The sequence below is a fragment of the Dipodomys spectabilis genome, unplaced genomic scaffold, assembly GCF_019054845.1.
Source record: "Dipodomys spectabilis isolate Male_0828 unplaced genomic scaffold, ASM1905484v1 ptg000173l, whole genome shotgun sequence".
In the NCBI taxonomy this organism is placed as follows: Eukaryota; Metazoa; Chordata; class Mammalia; order Rodentia; family Heteromyidae; genus Dipodomys; species Dipodomys spectabilis.
The window spans coordinates 1,781,231-1,803,840 of record NW_024870850.1 but is presented as its reverse complement, the minus strand read 5'-3'; the positions used below and the strand labels follow the sequence as shown (position 1 = coordinate 1,803,840).

Below are 22,610 nucleotides of genomic sequence, written 5' to 3'. Positions count from 1 at the left end.
CTCAGTCTGGTTGCTCTCCCTGAGCTCTTCAGCTCAGGTTAGTGCTCTACAACTTGAGCCACAGTGCCACTTATGCCTTTTTCTGCGTATGTGGTGCTGAGGAAGTGCACCCAGGGCATCACGCATGCACTCTACCCCTGAGTCACCTTTCCAGTCCTCCTCCTACATTGTTAAAGAAGAAATGATGTATGTTTTCTGATACCTAGTGCATAATTGTGAACAAGTGTACCAAAATACACATCCAACACTGCAGCACCATGTAGAGTATGTTCACTTCCCTGAACGATCACTATTCTCCAGAGCCACTAAAGTCTCTGCACAGAATTTGGGTCTAACATATGTTGACAAGTAGAAAACATAGAGTTTCTTTTGATATTGATTTATGTTTGTGGTACAGAAAAATTTCCTCTACTACCAAATGTTCTCAACCCAATGCATCATGTTTGAAGGTAAAATGTCAGAATGCAAAAGTGGAACTCAATTTCAGCATTGACCATGGGTTATTGACATGCAATTGTTTGTTTCAACAATATCATGGCTTCCCCAGGCAATAGTAAATGGTTGTAATCCTGGAGGCCTTTGCACATGGAATTCTACCACCAACATTCTGTGGCTGTAATTGACATTGTGTGTGGGAAACAACCGTCTGGGTATGATGCTCTCAGAACATCTCACAGACATCTCACAGGCAAAGACTTTGTGTAGATAATTCAGCATGCACAGGACATGGCATCCTCTGAGGCAATCAGTTGCATCATCCCAAATGGCTTCCATGGAAATACTTTCATTGCAGACGTTGTACCCAAAATTTTCTAGGCTAACACCATCTCTGGGGCCTCATTCTCTGTGGTCTTGGATAGAATCATAGCACCTGGAGTGAAGAAGGCAAATCCACGCATGTATTCCAACCCATGTTTTTCTCCTGCATGAAGGCAACAGATGTAGAGCCTCAGGGAAGAGTTTTACACATTAAGTCAGGGAACTCACAAGAGGTTTTGATTATAATGGAGCAACAGTGTAAATCTCTTTCTTTAAAGGCTCACATGTATACATTAAAATACAAATGAGTATACATGCCTAACATATGGGCTTCACTTTTTGGAATAATGGGAGAAGCTTCAAGGACGCTCTATTTGATTTTCACCCTCATTCTTCTCCAGCTTCCCGTCCTGGTCATGTCTTTGGCTGGCACTAGCTGCTTCTCTACTATGAAGCACCGAGCACACATGGATGGAGATGTGATAATTGCGGGATTTTTCCCTCTCAACACTTTGGGAAAAGATCATAGTAAGAGTGAAGATTCCAGGCAAGAGGAGCATACACCGTAAGTAACGCATCATTTTATTCCCATTTTCTCTTTTGTTCTGAGGATGGGCAATGGATGAGGGAACTGTGGGTGGACACGTCATTGATCTCTGTCCCTTTCGACTGACCTCCAACTCTATTGCACCTGGAGGAGCTCAGTCTCATTATTTTTTTTACATCAACTGTTGGTTGATTTTCTTCTCGTAGTAGGAAACAAGTCTTTTTCCTTCTATGTCGATTCTCTTTAAAAGTCAGTAAATTCTTCATTTTAATCCAGCATGCCTGAATTTCCTGCTTTTCAGCTGTCATTGCAGAAAATGACGTGATGTTTTTACAATAAACCTGAGTCACTGTCATGAGTTCTGTACTAAAAGGCTTAAACCACATTTTCTTCCTTCCTAGGCCATTAGTGAGAAATTGTCTTTAATAACACCTGTATTTTGAGTACATTGATAAAATTTCTTATGGCCTGCTGATGACTCATGCTGATAATTCTAACTACTCATAGTCATGATATCTGCGGATTTAGGTTTGAAGCCAGGCCAGGTTGGAAAATCTGTGAGACTTTTATCTGCAATCAACCGCACAAAAGCTGAAAGTGAAGCTGTGGCTGAGTTACAGTGTTAGCCTGGAGCAAAAAAGCTCAAAGATACTGTTCAGGAGCTCATTTCATGCTGTGGGACTCTCTCTCTCTCTCTCTCTCTCTCTCTTTCTCTCTCTCTCTCTCTCTCTCTCTTGCTTGCTCTGTCTCTCTCTGCCTCTCTGTCTCTCTGTCTCTCTCACTCCCTTTCTCTCTCTCACACACATATACACACACACATACACAGACACAAGTTCTTATTATAGGCAAGTAGTTACTGTTTCAAACTAAACATTGTTTCTGTTTTATGTCAGATATATTGCAGAACACATGCTGTAACAGATAGGATAGCATTTTAAAGATCACTTATAAGAGAATTTAATCTCCCCAGGATGAATTCTACTTTCTTTGTGCTCATGCAAGTTCTTGCCTTTTTGTCCATAACACATAATTTAATTAATAAATAACTATACTAAAAAAGATAAGAAAAGAAAATGACCATGCAGAGTGAAGAAATTCTAGCAAACTATCTGAAAATGCCACTGTGTCTATCATTTGCACTTGTTTTTCAAGTGTTGGTGTGACAAGTATACACTGGGGTAGCTGCCCACAATTGAGAGCAGTGATCCCAGGATAGCAATTACTCTCTTCCATGCTATATAAGATATATGTCTTTATCTTATATGTCATTGGTATGTTTTTCTTTCTTTTTTTTGTGCTGATCCTGGGAAGTCAGGTCTTGGGCGCTGTCTGTCACTAAACATTTCTACTTAAGGCTAGTGTTCTAGCACTTGAGCCACAGCCCAACTCCTGGCATTTTTGGTAGTTAAATGGAGATAAGAGTCTCATAAACATCCCTGTCTAACCTGGCTTCAAACCACAATCCTCAGATCTCAGCCTATTCAGAAATTAAGACTACAGGAATGAATCACTAGTACCTGGCTTACTTTATTCTTTGTGTTTCCACTGGGGAACACAGATGATTTTCATTCTCTTAATTTCCCAAAATATGTTTGAGTATTTGTCTTAAGGTGCTAATATAGACACATTAGGTAGTATAGTTAAAGCAAATGGGCATTTCTTAGCTACACACAGATACAAAACATAGTCTGGTCTGGTTTAGTAATATTGTATCTATGCTATTGACTACAAATAACAAATTTATCCATTAAATTTTTCTTGCAGATAAGTGGAGTTACTTTTAACCACATCCTTGCCAGCATTTCTTATAGTTTTATTGATAATGGTTAATCTAACTAGGGTGAAGTGAAATGAAAGTGGTGTCTCGATTTTCATTTCCTTTGTGACCAGGGATGATGCACAATTTTCATGTGTCTACAGCCATTCTTATTTCTTCTTCTGAGAAATCTCTCTTTAAGTCATTTGCTCATTAATTTCTCAGATTGTTGTTTCTTTAAGGGCTTGAGGGATATTTCGGATATGACGATCTTCCTTGATGGATAGCTGGTAGAACAAAAATCTCCCATTCTGTGCTCTTTCTATTAAGCTTGTTACCTATGCCCTTTGCAGGACAGAAACTTTTATGTGCCATGTACACTCATTTATCAATTCTGTTGTTCATTTGTTCTGATCCTGGTAGTTTCTGTAGAAAATCTGAGTTGTTCTTATGAGCCCAACACTTCCTCTACTCTTTCCTATAAGTTTCATGATTTCTGGCTTTACATTGAAATTGTTGATCCATTTTGAATTGATGTGTGTACTAGATGATGTATGGACATGTAATTTCAGTTTTCTATACATCGATGTACAGTTTTTTCAGCATCAGTTTTTCAGCCTAAAATTTTGGCTCTTTTACTGAATATCAGGGAGCTATAAGTCTTTGTGTTCCTTTCTGGGACTTCTATTCTCTTCTATTGATTCTCTGGTCTACCATTTCTTCAATACCAACCTGTCATCATTACTATGGCTCTGTAATAGAGTTTGAAGTTTGTTAAAGCAATTCGTCCACCACTGTACTGACGGCTAAGTATGGCTTTTGTGTTCATTGTCCTTTTATTATCCATGGATTTTTGGATTGTTTTCTCTCTCTATTTGAAGAACTTTGTTGGGATTTTTATTGATATTGCATTGAATTTGTAAATTGCTTTAGGTAGTATTGTGATTTTCCACAAGGCTAATTTTGGCCTCTGTATGTTAATGTCTAGGGTGCTATAAAATATATCATCTCCCAGAGAAAGAAACTACAATATTTTGTTTTTCTTTCTTTCGTTCTACAGGTTTGTTTGTTTTTAAGTATCTCAGTATAAATATATTGGCAAGAGAGTAGCCATCACTGCATTTTACCATGGTGGGCTTGGAAGTGTGATTTGAATATAAAGCTTCCTTACAATTCTCTCCTCATCTACTGTATTTGAGGTTCCCTCACAATAATGATTTCATTGGAGTTGGATGCATCCCTTTTGTTTTGGTACATAAATAATAATAAACTCTCTTACCTGTATTTGAGCTCTTGTTTGGGTTGATATTGTAGGAAGAGCTGTTCAATATGTTGGGTCTGTGAGAAGACAGTGCTATAGAAACTTTCATAACTTTGTTTATAAAAGTTGCCCTTAAATTGAACATTGGATTGTTAGACTGGCCTGCCACATCAACACAAAACATAAACTTATTTTTCACAAAGATGTACTGAGTTGTTCTAAGATAAAGGCAAGAGAATATTGCTGTCTCAAGGAAACCTAATATGAAGTCAACGACAATGAGGTAGTAGGGGGAGAAAGTGCTGTTTCTCTCATTCCATCTCTCTCTCTCATCTTAAATAAGTTTCTGAATAGCATTCATGACAAATTCCCCTCATGTCCTTACCTAGTTCAATATATAAGCATAAGACTCTACATTTATATTCCTTCCTAATTAAGGTTAATATTATGATTTGTTCAGTAGCAAAGAAGCAAGCATTCAACGCAGAAAAATCACAAGTTTTGAAATATTCCTCCTCAATTTCTATGCTCATGTAGGATCTTCAAGAACTATCAGTTTGTTTTGGCTTTGGTTTTTGCTGTTGAGGAAATCAACAAAAATCCTGTTCTTTTACATAACATGACTCTGGGACTTGATATCTATGATGTTGAATTCAGAGCTTGGACAATGTTTAAGAATCCCTTCATTTGGCTCTTTGGAAAATACAAGATTCCAAACTACTCTTGTATGAGAGACAGGAGGTCTACAGCAGTACTAACAGGACCATCAGGAATAACATCTAATCAGATTGGGACATTGTTGGGACTCTACAGATTTCCACAGGTGAGGGTGGGAAGTTTATAAAAAGGTCTAATGTGGTACGATGTCAGGTGTTAAAAGAGGATGAAAGGAAGACACTCAATTTTTAAAACTATTACATTTTGTGATATGAAAGAATAACTACTCAAAGATAGTGGGATACATATAGTCCACTGTTTGGAAAAGAAGATTGGAAAGAGTTCAAGCAGACAAATGCTTATTTATTCCTTCAAGCTATATGAATAATGTTCTTTAATAAGTTAGGAAATGGAAAATGACTTTGCAGTTTGCAGATATGTTGAGCAGCGTATTCATGGTTCACACCTATATTCCAGGCTACTCAGGGAACTTGTATCTTCAAATAACCAACAGGGAGCACGATGTGATGTGTAACTCAAATAGTAGAGTACCAGTCTAGAGGGAAAAAAAGCCAAGGAAGTGGAAGAGGCCATGTGTTTGTATCCCTGTATTGGCTTGCACATAAATATAAACACACACATACACACATTGGAATATATAGGTTGAAAGAAGAAAGTCAGCATCAGAACAAGAAATGGTAAATGTGTTCTCTTGTAGATGAAAGTTATATCTAAAGTATGAATGTGTAATGGGAAAGAAATATGGAACATACACATAGCCATTTACATACACACATGGTATATATAGGAATGGAACACCATGGTTTAACTTTTCTGATCTACTAACAATATAAAAAAGAACACCAGAGAGATGAATTACACCTTTACCCCTTGTCTGACTGGAATAGATATTAAGGGAAAAAGACAGATGAATAAAAAATGGACAGGTGGGAAAAACAACTTAATAGTCAATGTACCTATTTGGAAATGGAATTTGGAAAGTCAGGGAGTGGTTGGGGTTGATATAGACGTAATGTGTTGATAGAGTTATTGATAAAGATCAACAGACATTTACAAATCATTAAATTGTACTTTAAAAAACAACAAAACCATCGTCTGCCTACTTCAACTTGTTCTTAGCCTACTTCAAGACTAAGATTGTGTTGCATGGAAATCTCCTCATTCATGAATTTTCTTTCCCTTTAGTTTAGCTTTGGACCTTTTGATCATGCCCTGAGTGATCATAACAAGTTTCCTGCTCTCTATCAGATGGCCACAAAGGACACATCAATGTCAATAGCCATTGTCTCCTTACTGCTTCACTTCAACTGGAACTGGGTGGGGCTGTTGACCTCACAGGATGAGAATGGTTCATGGTTTCTGGCTGAATTGAAAGAAGAGATGGCCAAGAACAGAGTTTGTGTAGCCTATGAGCTACTTGTCTCAACCCAAGACCTATCACATTTATTCAGAGTGATGGCAGTTTATAACAAGATCAATAATTCTTCAGCAAGTGTCCTCATCATATATGGTGATAAAGATTCCCTAATATCTATAATAATGAGTCTTGAGCAAATTTTAATACAAGGCAAAGTCTGTGTCATGAATCTACAGTGGGATTTCAGCATGAAAACGAGATATTTCATGCTAGGCTCATTGCATGTACCTCTTGTTTTTACACAGCATCATGTAGATGTTTCTGGATTCACAGATTTTGTCAAGGCAGTTAATCCTTCCAAATACCCAGAAGACATTTTCCTTGCTAGACTGTGGTTTCTGTCATTTAATTGCTCAGATGCTGAGTCTGACTGTGTAATATGGGACAACTGTCCTCCTGACACCTCTTTGGATTGGTTGCCTGGACATATTTTTGACATGACTATGTCTGGATACAGTTATAATATATACAAAACTGTATATAGTGTGGCCCAGGCTCTCCATGAGATGCTTCTTCTTCAAACGGAAGTTCACACAACAGGAAATAGGAAAGGAACAGTGCCTTCCCCTGCACAGGTACTTATTTCTCCTTTGGAGGGCACACACCATTAGCAAAGACTCTTGTTGAGAGAATTCTTACTGTATGAATTTCTAAAGTTCTGCATATATCCATGTATTTATATATGTATATATACACACATTTAAATCAAGGTTTTTAATAATCAGGCATACATATTTTGGTTTCTTTGTTAATATGTGATTTTATGGAAAACATACTGTACAGAGTGCTTACATTTTCTATTGAGCATTGTTATCTTCTTTGTTTCTGCCCTACCATCCCTTCCCTCCCCACCTTCCCTTCTCTCAATTCCTCCACCTCCATGTTAAGTTCATTTTCAGCATAGTGTCTTGTACATCTCATTGTTACAATGAGTCAACCTGTATGCTCATTTCATTATTTTATTATTTTCCTTCCTCTCCCCATATTAGAGAAATGTATATAGAGGATTCAGGTCACTGGAATCAATTAAAATGAAAACAGGGGTTATACCATGGGTGAAGAACTTAGAAAATAAACAAAAATTCATATAGTACATTATTAGTACATTAAAAACAACAGCAACAAAGATAAAACCTCTGTGTCTCTACCGTGGGGTCCATTTCGCTTAGCATTATATTGTAAGGTCATCTGTACATATCTTTTGACATTTCTGCTTGTCTGCTAAGATTATCCTACGTGTATACTAGTTACTTCGAATAAAAGAGTCCATGGACTTATGTGTCTTTGTTCCTGGCTTACTTCAGTTAATAATTCTTTCAGATGGATGCATAGAATTGAATTCATATATATATATATAATTTATATATTATATATATATATATATATATGTAACTTTCTTGAGGGCTGTTTGGGTTTGTTCCATATCATAGCTATGGTGAATTATGCTGCGATAGTTATGCTCACAATTTTAGTTTGGCCTTGTTTATGATTGTTTGCATAAATGTCAAAAAGTGGGATTACTGGGTCATAGGGATGCTCTATGTGTAGTCATTTGAGTAAACTCCATAGTGCTTCCAAAGTGGTTGAACAAGTTCACAATCCCACCAACAATGCACTAGGACTCCCTTTTATCCACATCCCTTTCATCATCTGGTGTTATTAGATTTCTTGATTATAGTTATTATAACTAGGGTGAGGTGGCATCTCAATGCTGTTTTGAGTTGCATTTTTTATGGCCAGAGAGTTTAATGATTTCTTCATTTGTCTATTGACCATTTGTTGTTGGGGGATTTAATATTTTGTGTTCTAAGTATTCTTTAGATATGAGTTTCTTGTGGGCATCCTATTGATCTTGTTAGCTATGTCCCATGTCATGCAGAAACTCTGCAATTTAAGGTAATCCCATTTGTCCAATCGTTGTTTGATTTCTTGTGTTTCTGTGTCCTCATTAAGAAAATTTTGGCATGTGCCATGGAAGCCTAGAGTTTCTCCTATTCCCTCCTGTAAAGTTTTCAGGGTGTCTGCTTTACTTTGAGGTATTTGTTCCATTTGGAGATGACTCAGTGCAGGGTGATATACAAAGATCTATCTTTAGTTTTCTACAGATGTTTAACCAATTTTGTCAGCACCATTTACTGAAGGGTCATATTTCTTCCATTCTAGTTTTTTAGCTCCCTCATTGAAAATGAGATGGCTTTAGGTCTGTGGGTTCGTTTCTATGTGTTCAGTTCTATGCCATTGGTCATCAAATCTGTTCTTGTGCCAGTACCAAGCTCTTTTGATAACTATTACTTTGTAGTTGAGTTTGAAATTTGATATTGATATTTCTCCATCACTGTTCTTTCTGTTAAGGATTGTTTTGCTATTTGGTGCCTTTATTGCTTGATGTGAATTTTTGGGTTGATTCGTTTATTTCATAGAAAAATGAGGTTGGGATATTAATAGCTACCACATTGAATCAGGAGAATTTTTACTGCAAGTTTTCTGTCGTAACTCTGGGATGTAATTCACCGTATAGTGTTGCTATTTTAGCTGCACCTTTTCCTGAAAAACATCCAGTATTACAATCCTGCTGGAGATCAAGTGATTTGGGATGAGAAAAGCAAATTGGAGCCAGAGTATGACATTCTGAATATTTGGAACTTTCCAGAAGGCCTTGAACTTGCAGTGAAAGTAGGAAAGTTTTCTCCATACGCTCTACATGGCAATCAACTGTCTTTATCTGAAGATTTGTTAGAGTGGGCCATAGGAACTACAGAGGTGGGTTGGATCTAATCCTAATAATTTTTAAGCACACACGAATCACCAAAAGTCTCTCTTTTAGTGTATACCTGGCTGAGTTTTAGCAACTTACCCACATAACTCTAGCTACTCAGATAGTGGAGATCTGAATATCATGGTTAAATATCAACCCAAACAGGAAAATCAGTGAGACTGTTAAGTCCATTTAACCACTAACAATCTGGAAGTTAGCTATGTTTCCAGTACCAGAGTGGTAACTTTGAGCATAAAGGCTCAAATCTGGTACCAAGATCTTGATTTATAACACAGTGATCAAGTACCTGTGGAGTTGCTTTGCAGGGTTGAAAGTTTTCTTTTGTTCCCTTCTGTGGAGATTGAGCTAATGGTTAATTGGCATGCTACTTAACCAACATTGGTGAAAGGAGTCCTTGAAGGCACCTCTGAGAATATTACCTCACCATGGACTGTAGAAAATGAAGAAGATACCATGGGCCTGAGTTTCACAAAGCACTACATAAAGGAGGTCTTCCTTCTTCTATTCTCCATATCTCTGATGAATAGGAGGCAAGGTATGGCATGAATTCAAAGAAATCCCATAGGACTGTACATTAGGAATTATTTTCTCAGTACTACTTTCCTCCTTTTAAAGATCCGATACTTCACATTGATTCCACAGTCTAGAAATCAAGGTTGAAGCACATAAACCTTTGTGAATTATGGAATATGGATTTTATAACAGAATTCAATTAGTTGACTGCTTTTATATTCATAGAAACATTTTGTTTAGTAATCAATTTGTTAAAACAATGCACTCTGTGAAGTGTTAGTGAGAAAGTTGAACAGTTACTGACACATCCATGATTTCTCTCAGACTCCTCACTCTATCTGCAGTGAGAATTGTGGTCCTGGATTCAGAACATCTCGTCAAGAGGAAAAAGCAACCTGTTGCTTTGATAGTACTCCTTGCCCAGAGAATGAGATTGCTAATGTCACAGGTAATTTTATGACTTATTAAAAAATTGTTCCTCCTACCCTAGTTGTCCTCAACCCAAACAAATCAATGCAAAATTATATATTTGGACTACAGCAAAAATTTTGGTTCAAATATTATAACACTCCAATGCATACCTTTTCAATACGTGTGAGAATCATTGAAGGAAAAAAAAGTTAAATAAAAATAGCTAAATAAAAAAGAGATGGAAATACTAGCTGGTTGTGATTTCAAAAGAAACAAAAATGCTATTATGAGAGTAAACAGTGTTACATTAAGAACACCACAGATGTGAACAATTTCTTAAATTCTTTGAAGAAGAAGTTCACAACAAGAACTAATGGTAGTTTACACTTCTCACCAGATGTGGAGCATTGTATGAAGTGTCCAGATCATCAGTATGCCAACACACAGAGATACCAGTGCCTCCTGAAAGCTGCAAGTTTCCTGGCTTTTGGAGATCCCTTGGGCATGGCTCTGGCATGCATGGCTCTTTGCTTCTCTATGCTAACTGTTGTTGTTCTTGGAGTGTTTGTGAAACACAAAGACAGTGCCATTGTCAAGGCCAATAACCGGACTCTCAGCTACATCTTGCTCATCTCCCTCATTTTCTGTTTCCTCTATTCCTTGCTCTTTCTTGGCCATCCCAACACAGTCACCTGCATCCTACGGCAGATCACATTTGCGGTTGTGTTCACTGTGGCTGTTTCCACAGTGTTGGCTAAAACAGTTACTGTGGTTCTGGCCTTCAAGGCCACTTCTCCAGGGACAAGTATGACGTGGCTGCTGGTATCTGAGGCTCCTAACTTCATCATCCCTATCTGCACTTTGATCCAGGTGACCCTCTGTGGACTCTGGCTGGGAACCTCTCCTCCCTTCATTGACACAGATGCACACTATGAACATGGCCATATCATCATTCTGTGCAACAAGGGCTCCCTCACTGCCTTCTACTGTGTCCTGGGATACCTGGGCTCCCTGGCCATGGTCAGCTTCACTGTGGCTTTTCTGGCCAGGCACCTCCCTAACACCTTCAATGAAGCCAAGTTCCTGACCTTCAGCATGCTGGTGTTCTGCAGTGTGTGGCTCACCTTCCTGCCTGTTTACCACAGTGCCAAGGGGAAAGTCATGGTAGCAGTGGAGATCTTCTCCATCTTGGCCTCTAGTACAGGGCTTCTAGGCTGTATATTTGTTCCAAATTGCTACAACATCTTGATAGTGCCAAATAAAATTTCTCCATATGGTTTTAGGGATAAAAGACATAGTAGGAGAAATATGCAATCTTATGAGTAAACTCAGAGGTTTGATAAGTGTACAGAAGATCTGATCTAAATCTACGGTAATTATCTCTTCTTGTAATAGTTTATATTATGGAATTTTTATTTCAAAGAATAAGGATCTTTTTTTTAAATTTAATTTAATTTCATTTGTGAACATACTGTACAGAGGAGTTACAGTTACATGAGCAGGATAATGCGTACATTTCTTACCAAGCATTGCAGCCTCCTCCTTTGAATACCCTTCACATCCCTTCCCAGCCTCCCCCCTCCACCCCTAATCCCAATCCTTCTCCTTCCCCCTCCCCGCCCCCCCCCCCCCGCACCAACACTGTAAAGCTCGTTTTGGACATGACAACTTGTACTTCTCATTGTTGCAACAGGTCCGCGTGTATCCTTAAACAACTGGTTTTCCCCCATCTCCTCCACAAGTTATACTGACATCAAATATAGTGAAAGCAGGGGTTATACTGTGGGGGAGGCACATACAAAGCAACAAAGAGATAATCTTATAAATGTGTTAGAAACACATGCATGAAAGAAAAAAACATTAAAATACACATCTAAGGGTTCATTTTCCTGACATCACATTATCTGACCTTTTCCGCTTGACTCATACATATACTAGATATTACAAATAAGGGAAACCATGGGACCTACGTTTCTTTGGGCCTGGCTTACTTCACTTAATATAATTTTTTCCAAGTTTTTCCATTTCCTAACAAATGGGGCAATGTCATTCTTTCTGATGGAGGCATAGAATTCCATTGTGTATATATACCACATTTTCTTGATCCATTCATCTACTGAAGGGCATCTGGGTTGGTTCCATATCTTAGCTATGGTAAATAATGCTGCAATAAACATAGATGTGCTGGTAGCTTTAGTGTGGTCTTGTTTGTAAACATTAGGGTAAATGCCCAAAAGTGGGATTGCTGGGTCATAGGGGAGCTCTATGTGAAGTCTTTTGAGGAACCTCCATACTGCTTTCCAAAGTGGTTGAACAAGTTTACATTCCCACCAACAATGAAGTAAGGTTCCTTTCTGTCCACATCCCCTCCAGTATCTGTTTTTGTTAGAGTTCTTGATTTTTGCCGTTCTAACTGGAATGAGGTGATATCTCAATGTTGTTTTGATTTGCATTTCTTTTATGGCTAGGGATGTTGAACATTTCTTCATGTGTCTATTGGCCATCCTTCTTTCTTCTTCAGAGAAGTTTCTCTTTAAGTTTCGCCCACTTATTTATTGGGCAGTTGTTTCTTAGAGGATTTGTTGTTGGGGGGTTTAATTTTTTGAGTTCCAAGTATATTTTAGATATGAGACTCTTGTCCGTTGTATGGCTGGTAAAGATCTTCTCCCAATCCGTGGGCTTTCTATTGCTCTTGCTAGCTATGTCATTTGCCCTGCAGAAGCTCTGCAACTTTATGCATTCCCATTTGTCCAACCTTTCTTTGATTTGTTGTGTTTCCGGATCTCTATTCAGAAAATTTCGGCCTGAGCCAAGGAGACCCAGGGTTTCTCTTATTCCATCCTGTAATATTTTCAGCGTGTCTGCTTTGAGTTCAAGGTCTTTGATCCATTTGGAGTTGATTCTGGTGCAGGGTGTTGCCAACACCATTTAATGAAGAGGTTGTCTTTCTTCCATTCTATTGTTTTAGCTCCCTTATCGAAGATTAGATGGCTATAGGTCTGTAGGTTCATTTCTGGGTTTTCAATTCTATTCCATTGGTCCTGAGGTCTGTTCTTATGCCAATACCAAGCTGTTTTGATTACTATGGCTTTATAGTAGAGTTTGAAATTTGGTATTGATATTCCTCCAGCAGTGTTCTTTCCATTCAGGAGCATTTTTGCTATTCGGGGTCTTTTATTGTTCCATATGAATTTTTGGATTGCCTCTTCTATTTCCTTGAAGAATGAAGTTGGAATTTGGATAGGTATTGCGCTGAATTTGTAGATAGCCTTGGGAAGTATTGCCATTTTCACGATGTTAATCTTTCCAATCCAGGAGCATGGGAGGTTTTGCCATTTTTTAAGTTCTGTGTTGATTTCCTTTTTCAAGATTTTAAAGTTTTCATCATAGAGGTCCTTCACTTCTTTAGTTAAGTTAATTCCTAGGTATTTTATTTTTTGTGGGGCTATTACAAATGGAGTTGCTTTCCTAATTTCAGCCACACTTTTCTCATTGTTGGCATACAGAAAAACCATTGATTTTGGGGGGTTAATTTTATAACCTGCTACTTTGCCAAAGTTATGAATCAGCTTGAGTAATTTGGGAGTGGAGTCTATGGGATTCTTTAAATACAAGATCATGTCATCTGCAAAGAGGGAGAGTTTTATTTCTTCTTTCCCTATTTGGATTCCCTTTATGTCTGCATCTTGTCTTATTGCTGTACCTAGGCATTCTAATACTAGATTGAAGAGAAGTGGAGAGAGTGGGCATCCTTGTCTTGTTCCTGAGTTAAGAGGAAATGGCTTTAGTTTTTCACCATTGAGTATAATGCTGGCTGTAGGTTTGTCATATACAGCCTTTATTGTATTGAGGAATGTTCCATGGATTCCTAATTTTTCCAAAACCTTCATCAGGAAGGGGTGTTGGATCTTGTCGAATGCTTTTTCTGCATCTATTGAGATAACCATGTGGTTCTTATTCTTGCTCCTGTTAATGAGATGAATAATATTAATTGATTTGCGTATATTGAACCAGCTTTGCATCCCTGAAATGAATCCTGTTTGATCATGGTGTATGATTTTTTGGATGAATTGTTGAAGTCGATTGGCCAAAATTTTGTTGAGAAGTTTTGCATCAATGTTCATCAAAGAAATGGGTCTATAGTTCTCTTTCTTTGATGAGTCCCTGCCTGGTTTTGGGATGAGGGTTATGATGGCTTCATAGAATGTGTTTGGTAGTGAGCTTTCTCTTTCAATTTCATTGAAGAATTGGAGGAGTATTGGTGTGAGCTCTGCTTTGAAGGCCTTGTAAAATTCCGCTGTAAAACCATCTGGTCCTGGACTTTTCTTAGCTTGGAGGTCTCTTATTGCTGTTTCTATTTCAATGCTTGATATGGGCCTGTTAAGCTGGTTTAACTCATCTTGGTTTAGTTGTGGCATGTCAATATTTGCTAGGAAAAGGTCCATTTCTGTCAAGTTCTCAAACTTATTAGCATAAAGTTTTGAGAAGTATTCCCTTATAATGTTCTGAATCTTGGTTGTTTCCGTGGTGATGTTTCCATTCTCATCTCTGAGTTTATTAATTTGGGTGTGTTCTCTTCTTTTTCTGATAAGATTTGCTAAGGGTCTGTCAATTTTCTTAATTTTTTCGAAGAACCAATTCTTTGTTTTGTTGATTCTTTCTATAGTTTTTTTGGATTCTAATTCATTTAATTCTGATTTAATTTTGATTATTTCTTTCCGTCCACTGGATTGGGGTTTATCTTGCTGCTCTTTTTCAGGGAGGTTTAGATGTGTCATTAAATTGCTAGTTTCAGATCTCTCCAATTTGTTGATGTAGGAGCTCAGAGCTATAAACTTGCCTCTGAGTACTGCCTTTTCTGTGTCCTAGAGGAGCTGGTAATTTGTGTGTTCATTTTTGTTGAATAGCATGAACATTGAATTTCCTTTCTAATCTCTTCCATGACCCACTCTTGATTCAGCAGTGTGTTGTTCAGCCTCCATATGATACCGGACTTTCTTTGGTGGCTTTTGGTGTTGAGTTCTAATTTTATTCCCTTGTGGTCAGAGAGAATGCAAGGTATAACTGCAATGTTTCTGAATTTAGACAAGTTTACTTTGTGGCCTAAAATGTGGTCTAATTTAGAAAACGTTCCATGTGCTGCTGAGAAAAACGTGTATTCTGATGCTGCTGGGTGAAGTGTTCGGTAGATGTCTGTTAAGTGTAGTTGATCTATGCAGCTGTTTAGATCTGCGGTTTCTCTGTTGAGTTTTTGCCGAGTTGATCTATCTAGTGGGGAGAGTGGTGTGTTAAAATCCCCAACAATTAATTTCTTTGGATCTATATGGGATTTGAGGGAAAGTAGTGTTTTTTGATAAATTTGGGTGCTCCATTGTTTGGCGAATAGATATTTAGAATTATAATATCCTCCTGAAGGAGAGATCCTTTAATTAGTATGTTGCGACCTTCTTTATCTCTTCTCACGAATTTTAATTTGAAGTCTATTTTATCTGATATTAAGATTGCAACTCCCGCCTGTTTATGGGGGCCGTTTGCTTGGCAGATTTTGTTCCAGCCTTTAACATTGAAAATGTGTTTGTTTTTATGGGCAAGATGTGACTCCTGCAGGCAGCAGATAGAAGGGTCTTGTTTTTTAATCCAACTAGACAGTCTATGTCGCTTAATTGGAGAGTTCAGTCCGTTAACATTAAGAGATAGGACTGAGAGGTATTTGGGAGTTCCTGCCATGTTATCCACCTTCTTGGGGGCTGCGAAAATTGGGTTCTTCCTATGGTTCTTGGATTCTCAGTTTGGGTGCAGTTTCTTGGCCTTTGTTGCGGTCTTGTTGGTTTTCTATGTGTAGGACATCTTTAAGAATCTTTTGTAGGGCTGGTTTGGTGGAGATGTATTGTTTCAATTTTTCTTTGCTATGGAAGGTTTTTATTTGGCCTTCAGTTATGAAGGAGAGTTTAGCTGGGTACAGTATTCTTGGTTGATAGTTGTTTGTTTTTAGGGCATGGCATACATCATTCCAGGCTCTTCTTGCTTTGATTGTCTCTGCTGAGAAATCTGAGGTGATTCTAATTGGTTTCCCTTTATAGGTGATTAACCTTTTCTCCTTGACAGCTTTAAGGATCTTTTCCGTGTTCTGAGTTGATCCTGTGTGGATTATAATGTGACGGTGGGATGTCCTATTCTGGTCTGGTCTATTTGGGGTTCTAAAAGCTTCTTGTTTCTGAATAGGCCTATCTTTTTGTATGTTTGGGAAGTTCTCTGCTAGGATCCTGTTAAACAAATTTCCTAGACCATTAACTTCTGATTCTAGGTGCTCCTCTACACCCATTATCCTTAGATTAGGCCTTCTGATGGTGTCTTCCAGGTGTTGGATAGATCTATCATACTTCTTGGACTTGTCTTGAATGGTTGTATGTTCTTTCTCTATAATATCTAGGCTGTCTTCAATCCCTGAGATTCGATCTTCTGCATGGTCTAACCTGCTGTCAAGACTCTCTACTTTGTTTTTTATCTCTTTTCCTTCTAGTTGGTCAGCTTTGATGGCTTCAAGTTCTTTGTTGAAGCTCTGTTTTAGGTCTTGTATGAATTTCTTTACTTCCTTAATTTGGTGTTCAGTGTTTGTTCTCAAATCACTTAGTTGATTGGTTATGGTTTCTTTGGACTCCCATTCCTTCTGTTGGGTTCCATTTAGCATTCCCTTTGTGGTCTCCCTGACTTCCTTCAGCTCTTTGTTAATGGATTCCATGAATGCCTTTAGTGATCTTTGTGTGTTCTCTACCTGGTCTCTCAATTCCTGAATTACTCTTTGATTAGCTTCCTCCCGTTTGTGGGATTCCTGCAGTTCTCTTTCCTCCCGTTCGTGGGATTCCTGCAGTTCTCTTTGAGTGTTCTCAGCCTGCTCATGCCATTCCTCCCTTTCTCTTTGAGTATTCTCAAGTTGTTCACACAAATCCTGTATCAGTTATTGAGTAGCTTCCTCACGCTTATGATATTCCTGTATAAACTTTTGGGATGCCTCCTCTCTCTCCCTATCACGCTCATACAGAGTCCTTTGTAAGTTGTCAAACTTCTCATTTATCATGTTTGCCACCAGTGTTTGTAGAGCTATTTGGGAACTCTCTTCTGGATTGTTCATTATCTGATCTGACCCCTGATTATCAAGATTGGGAATTGAGATACCCGGATTTGCCATTTTTCTTGTGTGTTTTCGGCTTACTCTGCCCATTTGAGATGAAAATAGCACCAGTTTTGTGCTAGAACACTATCTTAAGGCAACCATCAACGAACGTTTGCATTTATACAGTCAATAGTCTACAGATACAATCTAGTTCAACAGATACCTCTATTCAACATCAAACAACTATATGTTAATGGGCTTCGAACCGCAGAGAAGAATTTGGAAAACCAGAAATTTTTAGGGTTAGGGAGAGATGTGGGTAAAAATTAGGAATAGATTGGTGTGGGGAGGCACAGGGAGAGTTAACTATGTCCTAATCTCAATGCAGGAAATAGGTTGGGTAGGATGCAAGTAGAGAGGGAGAGAAAAAGAAGAAAGGGAAATGAAAAAAGACTAGAAAAAAAATTAGAAATGTAAAAATTAATATAGTTATGGAGATTGAAAGACCATCTATTTAGAGAGGAATGTGAATATAATGAGAAAACAGGAGGGAGATAGAGGAGATGTGAAAAACTTAAAAAATGCTTAAAATATTATATAGGTATAAACAGGTAGTACTGCTATTAAGGAATTTAAGACTCAGAAGTTTTGGATTGAGTAATAAATTTGTGGATTAAGTGTGTACACAATGAGGGATAGGGTCTACTAGTTAACTATGGGTTTATCTGAGGATGTGCAGGACAAGAGTTAAGTCACATACAGAAGAACAAAAAGAAGGAAAAGGTGAAAAGGATAAGAAAGGGAGAAAAAAAAAGATCAGAAGTTCAGTAGAGTTAGACAAAAAACAAAAAGATAATTAAGAAAGAAAGAAAAAGAGAGAGAAGACAAGAAAAGAAAGGAAAATGTACATTCACGTATTCCTAAAATAAAAATTATAAGAGGGAAAAAAAAGTTACTGGAAAACAATTAGTTTTTCAAAAAAGGCAAAAATTAAAGATTAATAAAAGTTTTAGAAAAGGAAAAAAAATTTTATATATATAAGGTACCAAAAAAAAAAAAGAAAAAAGAAAAGAAGAAAAAAAAGTTCTTTGATTTTTTTTTTTTTTTGATTTTTTTGGGAGGGGTGGGAAGAATCCTGTATCTCCCTTTTGTCTGTAACCAGCCTCTTGTTGGAGTCTCTGGTCAGCTTGAGGTCCTGTGGCTTGATTGGTTTCTTAAGTCAGTTTGTTCGAACAGGCAGAAAAATGCTCTGCTTTACCCAAGATTTTGAGATCCCCCTCCCAGGTTAGTTTACTGGGAGGGTGATCTGCTTTGAGAATCACAAAAGAGGGGTGATGAGGCTAGATTCTGGTAGAGTTGAGGCCTTTCAACAAACAGTAGCTTTTCCCTGGGGCTATTTTGTGAAAAATTCACAGAGCCCACCCTGGAGCCATTCTCAGGGTTTCTGTTTTTCAATTGATTGTGGAGGCTGCTAGAGGGAGGGGCAGCCTCTGGCTCTGGTTACCCAGTGAGGAAAGCCACTCCAATGGCTGGTGCCTGAGCTGGGTGACTTTTCCCTGGATGGAGCTGAGTCTGGCAGGTCACTTCGCCGTTAAGTTCTTGTGACCTGTTAAATGACTGGTTTTATTCCAAGGCCTGAGCTGGACCTAGCCGCTCCTCCGAGCTTTGTCGGTATCCAAGATGGAGATCACCGGTGCTGGGGGGGGGGGGGGGGGTGGCCTTCCCTCCTCTGCTCCCTGAGAAGGAGTGAGGACGTCGGACTTCTACTCACACCGAGTCTTGGATCCTGGGTCGTCTCTGGTCTGCAAACTGCAGGATGAAGATGTCCGCTCCTTGTTGGTTCTTGCTGGTGTTGAGTAGAATCCTCTCCCCCACTGCATCTGGCTCCTTCGTCCCGGACTCTCTGTGTGAGCGGTCAGGTATGGTCGCGGCTGCGGTCGCCGCTGCGACCCTGCCGCCGCCGCGGCGGCTGCTGGCAGGCGCTAAGATGTGTCTCCTTGTCTTGGCTTCCCCTCTCTTGTCTAACTCTCTGTCCTGTGATGGCACACTTGGTGTGATTCTCTGGCTTAGGACTGTTCACTGGAACTCTAAAACTGCTTTCTATGTGAGAGCTTGTTCAGATTCCAGCTTCTCCTCCGCCATCTTCCCGGAACTCCTCAAAGAATAAGGATCTTTTGTGCATTTTCCTTGTACTGGTAGACACAGGTGATGGTGATCACCATTTAAAATAAAAATGTGCTTCGACATTTTTAGTTCCTCCTATTTAATCTGCGATTAATCCTATCATCTCATTAATGTCTTTTCACTACTACCTTTTTCAATAACTTTTTTCATTTTTATGCATATTACCTTCCAGGCTTCCCATCACCATGTTTCAGAATACTCCAAACCATTGCATTAATATTTTTCTCCTCACAAATTTGCATATTTTAATATCATTCTTAGAGATTGTTTTGTTCATTACTTGTTTATTTCTACTCACACATTCTTCTTTTGAAATTATCCTGAGTCTCTTTTGTGGGACCTTTCCCTCTGTTCTGGTCTTTCTTTTTCTTTTCTCTCTCCATCTCCTTCTGTGTCTTTCTCTTCCTTCTCACACTACTTCCCTCATATAACTTAGCAATGACTTGTATATGTTACAGGAAACACACTTTGATTTATGATTAGAATGCATAAGATTTTTTATTTTCTCTGAGATTAAAGTCTGTAATGCATAAAATTATTCCCTTAAAGCATGGATATTCTTTTTATTTTATCATTGATTAATCACGCTTTATTAATTTCACACAGATTTTGGAATATTCAATATATATAAAGTTATTTATTGTAATTTTATCACTTCTGAAAATCTCTTAAATTGAACAATTTCATCTGTCACATTTCAAGACTTAATTTGATGAGGAAGCATTACTTATTGTTTTTAATACATTGATTTAATGGGTTCTAAACTACTTTTACAGAATCACATATTTAAAACATATGGAAACAATTGCACTTATTTATTTTCTCTTCTAATGTTGATTACATCTTTCTTCTGATATTAATTGAATTCATTTATGCATGATTCAACTCAAGGCCTATAGTGCCTGCTAATTTTTCACTCATGCCTTCTTTACCTCCTGAACCATAGTTCTATTGGTCTCCATTTGTTCACTTATTGGAAGTAAGTGATCCTGCCCAGGCTGACTTAGAGCTTCTTCTAACGTTTGTATTTCTAATAAAAATGGCTATGTAACTTTCTCTAGCTTCCCATAAATTAAATTTTAGTTGAAAATATAACAATGGGTAGGCCAAAAATATTGTGTGCATGTACTTTTGATGTAGGCATGCTATTTAACAAATGAAAATGTAATTAATTTCCAACTTCCTCAGTATGATAATGAAAATATAATCAAAATACTCATCAGTTTCTATTGAGTTGTCTACCATTCTTATTTATTGAAGAAATTTCAGTAATAAGGTACAGTTTATATTATTGAATGGAATACTGAATCCTCATTGCGTAAAGTGAAATTGTTGGTAGTATATGTAATCTCAGTGATTTTGCACAATATTTTGTACTCCTTGCTAATTTTTCTTAGGATTTCAGAAAACTTGCACAACACATTTTCTCTTAAATGAAAAAAATGAAAAGAATATATCCATGGTTAGATTGATGTGTTGAAGCAAGATTGGATGGATAAGGTACAAGAAGAAAGTAAATGCCATATAAAGGAGTTCATGGATAAATAGAAGGTCAGAAGTAAGTAAGAAGGGATCAAGGAACATGTAGCCATATGAATTTCTGTGTTACAATAAACCTTTATTCATGAGAAGCAGCCTGGATTTGTCACTTGGGTCATGGTTTACTAATCTTCCTTGTCTGTGTGAGGGCAGGAGAGGTGTATGTTTGGGTATGGTATTGGGAACCAAATGCCTTATGTTTTTATCTTATTTTTGTACCTTTGCAAAGGTATGGATATATTCTACCAACTATTAAGGATTTCATATTTATCGATGAAAATAAAATATCTGAGGTCATTATTATAATTTAAATATATAGAGGAAATACATTATAATGGCACAAGAGCATTTGGACAAAAGAGTATATGTGCCGACTTAAAACTAACATAATGAAACTCATGTTATACTGTAACTGCTGTGTAGATAATCTATATAATAAAATGTATATAAAAAAGAAAAATATATGTATTCTAGTACAAATTTAAAATAAGAGAAAAATGTGAAAATCAATCTATTTAGGATGGGAAAATTAGCATCTCTCTTGTCTATTTGGAACAAATTAATTTTAAATTCACTAAATAAAAGAAATGAAAGATGACCCAAAATTGATTTCATCTATACCTTCAAATGCTGGTTTTACAAAAACAAATACCTAGGACTCAAAACATATCTAAAGATCTGTAAAGACATCTACAGTGAAAGTAAAGCTACAAAATAACAAATTGGGCTGGAACCAGAAAATGAAAAGTTAAACTATGTTCAGTTTGGCAGAATTAAAACTGTGAAGGGGCTATATTCCCAAAAGCACACTATAGATTCAATGTTATTGCACTGAAAACTACAGTACACTTGTTTGCAGATATAAAAAAATTAAGACCAAGCCAAAAACCAATGGTGAACTCTGATAACCCTTGTTGAGAATCAGAATAGTCTTCTTTTAATCCAGGCTGGAAATCAAAAGATGTTGGGATTTCTTAACCGAGCTGGAGCACAAACCCATGGAAATGCTTTACCTTAGCAGAGAAACAATGAACACACCTGCATAAAATCTGTCAGTGAAACAAATGTGAAAGGTTTCATGTGGGCAGGACATTGGGGCCAGCTACATCTCTAAACCTTCCCTTTAGCTGTGGGTGGAACCAGAGCTCAGCAGCTTCAAAGTAGGAAAATATTGGCTAAAAGCAAAATAAACTGAATTGGTGGTTGGCTTGGATGAAGGAAAAACCACAAGCTTGGTAGAACTGTATGAGGCAAGAGGTCAAGGGCTAAGACTTCTAAGACTTTCATTGAAGATTGCATTGATCACCTGTGCTGGAAAATGGGGTATAAGAGATAGAATGCTAGAGTGACATCTTATCAAATGCCAAATACTAGATTAAAATGTCACTCCCAAGAAATGGACAGAACTGTGATATCTTTAAAATCAAATAAATAAGTTAAGTCCATTCAGCAAAGTAATCTAAACACAGCAACCACTAAACTGAGGAAGAAGCTAGGGAAACTATCAAGGTCCCAATAGTACCTAACAGAATGTATCTTAAATACCTAGGAATAAATGTAACAAAGGAAGAGAAAAAGATCTACCTAAAACCATTAGTGATTGAAGAAAGTAGCAGACATAAGAAGAAAAAAAATCTCTATTGGTCATAGATTGAGAA

At 37.6% G+C, this 22,610-nt stretch overlaps 1 protein-coding gene across 1 annotated transcript; it reads left to right on the top strand.

Moving 5' to 3' along the window:
• Positions 1–1,106: 1,106 nt before the first annotated feature.
• LOC122119870 (vomeronasal type-2 receptor 116-like) lies at positions 1,107–11,444 on the top strand. The gene is made up of 6 exons (XM_042693937.1): positions 1,107–1,324; positions 4,861–5,146; positions 6,187–6,993; positions 8,951–9,178; positions 10,032–10,155; positions 10,516–11,444. Exons 1-6 carry the CDS (start codon positions 1,107–1,109, stop codon positions 11,442–11,444), a joined length of 2,592 nt encoding a protein of 863 aa, XP_042549871.1.
• The last annotated feature ends 11,166 nt before the right edge of the window (positions 11,445–22,610 follow it).